This window comes from Cyprinodon tularosa, unplaced genomic scaffold, assembly GCF_016077235.1.
Source record: "Cyprinodon tularosa strain WSP-4 unplaced genomic scaffold, ASM1607723v1 ctg173, whole genome shotgun sequence".
In the NCBI taxonomy this organism is placed as follows: domain Eukaryota; kingdom Metazoa; phylum Chordata; class Actinopteri; order Cyprinodontiformes; family Cyprinodontidae; genus Cyprinodon; species Cyprinodon tularosa.
The window spans coordinates 375,066-382,266 of NW_024038559.1; the positions used below are offsets into that span (position 1 = coordinate 375,066).

General features: G+C 39.1%; 1 protein-coding gene across 1 annotated transcript in view; it reads left to right on the forward strand.

The window, feature by feature from the left end:
- Positions 1–6,346, forward strand: part of foxo3b (forkhead box O3b) — a 44,116-nt gene extending 37,770 nt beyond the window's left edge. Inside the window, exons 3-4 of the mRNA XM_038281625.1 lie at positions 1,381–2,842; positions 5,246–6,346. Coding sequence (XP_038137553.1) covers positions 1,381–2,823 — 1,443 coding nt within the window. The 3' untranslated portion in view covers positions 2,824–2,842; positions 5,246–6,346. The remainder of the gene's footprint in view (positions 1–1,380; positions 2,843–5,245) is intronic.
- Positions 6,347–7,201: the final 855 nt, after the last annotated feature.

The window sequence follows — 7,201 nt, forward strand, 5'->3', positions numbered from 1 at the left end:
TCCAAACTAGTTATTTAACACAAGCATTAATATACAATAATAACTGAATCAAAACTTTGTTTTTCATGTTTTGAATGTTAGATTAGTTTCTTTAACTAATCAGCCTTCAACCCAGCGACTGAGGGACATTATTTTAAAGAACTTTTTAGGAAGCACCAAATAGTAACACAAGCAAGAAGAAGGCTTAAAAACAAATGTGGAAAAAAGACATGGCAATGAACAAATACCCAGCTTAGCCCTGTTGCTTTAAACATTGCCAACAACAGAAGTATTTTATGTATCCATAAATATGTGGCCTGTCAATGAAAGTGTTTATTAACAAGGTTTGTCATGTGCACCAAATCCTTTGCAATGAGGCTTTGGGGCTTTCACAAGAAACCATAGCCTATCAGTGCACACCAGCTGAAACTCATGATCTTACAAACAGAAGCTCTATGTATGTCTCATTTATAAAAGACACCAAGACACTCAATTATAGCCTATCTATTCTGTTAAGTCAACAGTACAATGCCACAGCGGGAACAATGCTGCCAGCAGCGCTGTGAATTGCTCCACACAACTGTGAGCCTGTCTATATCTAAAGAGTAACTGAAACAATAAGCTTTTGGATTTGCGTGTTTAGTATGTCTAATCATGCCTAAGAACTGTTTACACTCATAAACTGAGGGGGGAGGGATTAACAAGACAAAATGCTTATAATTTACCTGTGAAATAAAGAATACACTTTATTTCACAGGTAAATTATACACAAGAGTATTGTAATATATTGCAGTTTTGAGTGGACGTTCTTCTATAAAGTCATGGGAAAAAATAGACCGGCAAAGAGTTTATTACTTGAAGAATACAGCAAACAGAAACAAACAAAAGAAAAGAAAAAAAAAACAAGGATGGTCAAATAATTTTCACCATAACTGCATAAACCAATGAACTTCTCTAGTTTTCATATCAAAACTCTACTGAAATTATTTCCTGTTTGTGTTTTCATAGACAGACAAAAGGTTTCATAGCCTTTAGCAGAGTTTTAAGGAAATATAACTGAGGTTTGAATAATTCAGCTCATTTCTTTAGTTAACTTTAGATTTTATAGCAGAGATCATCAGTCACAGTCCAGATGATTACAAAAGTGAGAAATAGCCTTTTTATTTAATCCACCAACCATGCATTCCAAAACTTTATAGCAAGGTTAGTGGCTTGCTCCTATTGGAATTCTGTTTGTACTTTTTGTGCATTGAGATTCCACTTTCTGACCTCATCTAAATAATATACTTCCTTTTTAAATATCATGTTTTAAGGTAATGATACTTGCAGTCTTATTATTTGTTCTTTAAAAAGGTTTTCGTACATTACTGAAAAATCTCCTCTACTTTGTTTTTGTTCCAGAACTCCATCCGGCACAACCTGTCTCTCCACAGTCGTTTCATCCGTGTCCAGAATGAGGGAACGGGAAAGAGTTCATGGTGGATGATCAACCCAGAGGGAGGAAAGGGAGGCAAGGCTCCACGGCGCCGGGCAGTCTCCATGGACAACAGCAACAAGTACACCAAGTCTGCCCGTGGTCGTGCTGCTGCTAAGAAGAAAGCCGCCCTGCAGGCTGCGGCTGCTGCAGCTGGGGAGGCTGGTGGAGACAGTCCGTCAGGCCCCTCTAAGTGGCCGGGGAGCCCAACATCACGCAGCAGCGAGGACCTGGATGCCTGGACAGACTTCCGATCCCGAACCAACTCTAATGCCAGCACAGTTAGCGGCCCAATCTTAGCGAACCCTGAGCTTGACGAGGTCCCTGATGATGAACCTCCTCTCTCACCAATGATCTACTCCAGTCCTGGCAGAGCCCTGTCTCCTGGCAATACTTTGACCAATGGGAAGCCTGCGCCTGCTGAGCTACCTCGTCTGGCGGATCTGGCCAATACAATGAACCTTAATGATGGAATCACTCAAGACCTGATGGATGATTTGCTGGATAACATCAAGCTAGAACCAACCACTTGCAGCCAGGGAATGCAAAATGGTTCCTCAGGATTTAGTTTTGTGTCCAAACCCAATGGGTTAGGGTCACCTTCCTCAACTTCATCTCCATCCTCCAACAACTCCCCTAATGCAGGAGGTAATAGTTACAGTAACTCCATCTTTGGTCCGTACACAGGAAGCTCCTCACTGCGTACGTCCCCCATGCAGACGATCCAGGAGAATAAGCAAACATCATTTTCAACCACTGGCATGTCTCGCTTTTGCGGCCAAACACTACAAGACCTTCTTAACTCTGACAGCCACAATCATAGTGATGTCATGATGACTCAGTCCGACCCATTGATGTCACAGGCCAGTGCTGCTGCCATTATTTCCCAGAACGCCCGGCGAAATGTTATGGTCCGTAATGATCCTGTTATGACTTTTGGGACCACTGGTGGTCTTCAGGGTGGCCATAGGGAGATGATCCAAACTAACAACCACAAACAGAGCACCCTCAGGTCTTTGAATGGAGATCTGAACCTCGTCAATGAGGCTAATACTTTGGCTAATGTCAAACAACAGCTCCTACTGTCACCAATTGGTGGAAATGGAACTTCCTCCATGCAGATCGACACCTCCATCTTTTTAAATGGCACAGTTAGCAGCAGCGGAGGTTGTCAGGACCGCTTTCCTACAGACCTGGACCTGGACATGTTCAATGGTGGCAGCCTGGAGTGTGACATGGAGTCCATCATTAGGAATGATTTGATGGATGCAGACGGTCTGGATTTTAATTTTGAGACACTGGCCAACATGAATGGAGTCAGCAACTTCACAAGCAGCAAGCAGACGTCCCAGAGCTGGGTGCCTGGCTGAGATAGAAGGGGAAGAGCAGGTGGGTGAGGATTGGTTTGAATGAATATAAACCATACAACCTCTGAGAATATGTGGTAATACCATGGACAAAATTTTGATTTCAGAAGTGTGGGAGACGCAGTTTTTTTTTTATATATATAACTACTATATAAGTTAGGTGTTTTTTCTAGTAGATCCTCTGTGATTGTTTTTTTCATTTTTTTTGTATCTGCTATCCCTCTCCTAACAAAATATATGGATGCATGACATGGACAGTTGGACAATTTGGGGTGCAACAGTCCATGTAGAGTAAAAACACAGTTTTACAATTATTAAGAGCTTGGATTTATAGAATCACATTCATAGATTGTATTTTTTTTTCCTTCCGAGCTTTCTGGGCTTCAGATTGAGCTGTGGTTTTCCACTTGGTCCTAGCGCTCGACAATCGTCTTTGCGCTGTATTGCAACATGGTTTTTGGAGTGTAAAAAGTTCAGGGGATCAAATGACTTTTGAAAAAGTGCAAGGGACATTTCCCCGCCCTCTTTCAGAAAGTCTACTATTTTTAATTTTATTGAGGAAAGTAACAGTATTTTCCTCTGAGAGAATTTGCATGGTAAAACACTGACATATATTTTTAATTGGTCTGTAACGCTGTGCTTTATCACGGGTTAGCAGCTTGCCAATGTTTGTGTGGAGAGCCAACCTTAGCAAACAGGAAAGATACTTTTAGAGCTTTAGCACCACCATAATTTTCAGCTGCATCCGTGGCTCACCACACGTGTTGTGATGAAGAGTTTAGCAAACAGGTGCTTCATCAAGTTTAAAGAGCGTTTGTTGCAGCTGGTTTACATTTTTCATGACCAAACACAAAATGCATGCCTTTAAACCTTTGTTTTTGTACTTTGTACCAATGGAACGGGTAGTTCAGAGATTTCAGGTAGATATTTGTAAAAAGGTTGTCAGCTGTTAGTATCTATCCCACAGTTAACAGCTGTTTGAATATTCACAGTCTTGAGTTTCTGATGTTTTCATTGGGGGACTAAAGCTTACAGATAGAGTGAGCGGTTCATGGATGATGAAATGGACGTCTCAAATGTCAAAGATAGCCGTTCTAATTTGGTAAAGTAGTATTGTCTAACTATTTAAGCCAATGTTTCATTTACGCATAAAGGTTATTTATAAGTATCTCCTGATCAAGACAGCTTTAAATTATGCGTATCTATCCCAGACTAATTAAAATCTGCTACTGTATCTTCAGTTTAGATGTTTTTGTTAGGAAGGATAATAGTTGCAACAGGTGTCTGTTGCCATTAAGAAAAGGAATATTACAGATGACTGATATGAGACATAATCACAATACCAAACCACTGAGGAGTGTTTTTTTAACTGCAACCTACAGCTTCTTAGGTTTTAGGTTTGTCCTTACTTTGATTCAATCTAATCTATTCTTTAATTAATCTGATCATATTAGGGCAAAAAAGTCTTCATCAAGACATCCCCAATTTCATCATGCTATTGCTGTTTTTCATTATATTCTGTTACAATGTGCTCTGCTAAAATAAAATGATCTATGTGAAACAATTTATAGGATATGTCAAGGTTTAAATTTGGTTAAACGTAAAACATTAGCAATCTTTACTTGAACGAGTGAAGCTCTTGAGATTTTTTTTATTAACATGTTTTGATGGACAGAACTTCATTGTAAAGAAACGTGGACATGTATCTGTCTAAACATCTAATACAAAACTAATGTATAAATGTTAACCTACCGTGAATTAAAACAAATGTTGAAATTAGGAATTTTCAGACTACTGTCTAAGTCTGTCTACTGTCTGCTTATTAGAACTCAAATAAAATCCACTTCAAAAACATCAAATGTAGTCTTTTTAAAGAAAGCTTTGCAAGCATGTGTCTACTCTCTCATTGTGAAATTGTTACGTTAAAATCAACTTTATATTAGGGGAATCAATTTTATTAAAATAGTGATGATTCAAAAGGACAGTCTCTTCCTGCTAGCAGGTGATTGGTTAATCAAAACTAGGGTTGCCCAAGACCAGTCCTTGAGAGCTATCCTGCCATGTTTAGAGGAATCCCATCTCCAGACCTGAATTAAGTGAATGTCTTGTTATTAGACCTCTGGAGAGCTAAATTACATCTAGATCGGGGAATTTGGTTAGTTACATTGGAGAAGGTTCAGGAAAAGGGTACCATGATCAAACCTGATGACACCAGAAAGAGCAAGAAGTTGCGCATCATCAACCCAATGACAGATATGAACATCCAAACTGTATGCTAACTTTAAATATAGTGCTTTCTAGATGCAGATTTCCATTAAAGATAAGGTATTTTGGTATTTGGCTTACTGGGCTTCACTAACTGAAATGTTTGACTCTATGTAACAATGTTGCACAGATTTTAACTTTTTCCTCTTTATCTTTGCAGGTCTGACATATGAGGTGCAAAAGGAGATCAGACAGAACCTCCCGTTTTTGCCAAACCAGCCATCAGCACAATGTAAAATACAAACGCTGTGTTTACAAAAGTAAACTTCCTCTCTTGAGCTTTACCTTCACTCCCACACTGGCGAACCACAACTTACCTGAGAGACTCTAAAGATGCTGCACCTCAGCCCACAAAGCCTCCTGTGAAATAAAAACAAAACAAACTGAAAAAAAAAACAATGACATGCTTATGAAAAACTTATGCAATTTTTCTTTGACGTCCAGTTAGAAGACGCAGCTTGTCCGAACTTTTGTGAGGTGGAAATTAAGGACTAAGGGTTAGGTGAAGACATTGGAGATCACGGTGCAGTTGTTCCCACTAAGAGATAAAAAAATAAAAAAAATCAAGACAGACTGTGGGATGTTTTAAGGACAAAAACAATCCATCTGTCAATAGTTATTATATCTGTTCACTGTTTGTTTTTTGGCATTATTCTGTTTTATCTTGGTTGATCATTTCTGTATAGGAAAAAAAAATCAAAATTGGATTTGTTTATTGATAAAATGAAGAGAATCAGACAGAGGGTCTTACTGAATGGGTGTTGCACACAGTTTTTGCAGACACCCAAACAGACAAACTGACACTTTGCAAAAGAAAACCTCAGAAACCTTAGATGAAATTCATAAAACTTATGCCATGCACTTAATGTTTTTGCTTGAAGTTAAATAACTGCGGCATACATAAACATCACATGCTTCATCCTTGTGTACTCCAAAGTGTGCATAAAGAAGGAGGAGAGCAAATCTAAAATGTATTTTTTTTTTGTTTGTTTTTGTGATAGCTTCTGGGGAGCTCCGTTGAGCTTGTTTAATGCAGCCAATGATGTAGCTTAAATACATACCTGTATCCAAGAGTTGTGAATATTTCCACACCACTATGGGTGCTGTATGAACAGTGTTGAATCCTATCCTGAGAGCGAGCTGCGCCTGTTGTTTTAAAAGCCACATGTAGCGCTGGCGGAGCAGAAAAGACAACAAGAGGGTTTTTTTTCTCAGCCTCATTCCTCTAGAAGCCACTTGTTTCTTGAGTAAAAAAAAAGAAAGAAAAAAAAACAGCAAAACAATAAGCTATCTCTGTAAATTGCCAAATTCACTTGAAATAAACAGTAGAGTATGCTGGCAGCCAAATCACACGTGCACACACATACACAACCTTGCAACATTTACATGTACAAGAAAATCTATAAGCAGGGATCTGTGTCAAAGCTCTTCTCGTCAAACAGATTGTGAGGCTTGTTATGCATACACACAATCACTCAGGGGGGAATGGGAGGCTTTCCAGTCACATTCTAATGGTATTACATTTTAAATTTCTTGATAATAAAACCTAATACTTTGTGCTTGTGAACTTGTAACCTGTGAACCTTTGGTCGTTAAGATGAAGCGTAGAAGGGAGAATAAATGTCCGGATTATTAAGTCACGCATGTCTTGTTATTTTATTCTTACTTTCTGATGGTTTTCTGCAGTTTTTCTCCTCTTGTTGAAGTCATGACAGACACACACATCCTCTTGGACACGCCTGGTGCTCCTGCAGGTGACTTCTTGTATCTGTCCACTTACGTGTTTGATGCGTGTGTTTTTTCATCGTGTCGATTTCAGTCGGATTATTCTCTCGATTTGCGTACAGGCTGAGGGACTGTATGCATGTCCTCTTTATGCATCATATGAGCTGTGCTACATGCATATATTACTCGCTGTTTTGTCCTTATATACTCATTTTTAGTACTTGATCCTTGTTTTTTTTTGTGATACCTCTGTAGTTGAAGAAACTTGGAACAACGTTACACGCCGGATTAGTGGGAACACTGTTACCAGCGATTTTAACTGTTGAACCTTTTTTTTTTTTCTTTCTTTAAATGGTCAGAAGCACCATTGTTGTAGCATCTGGAAGCCGTG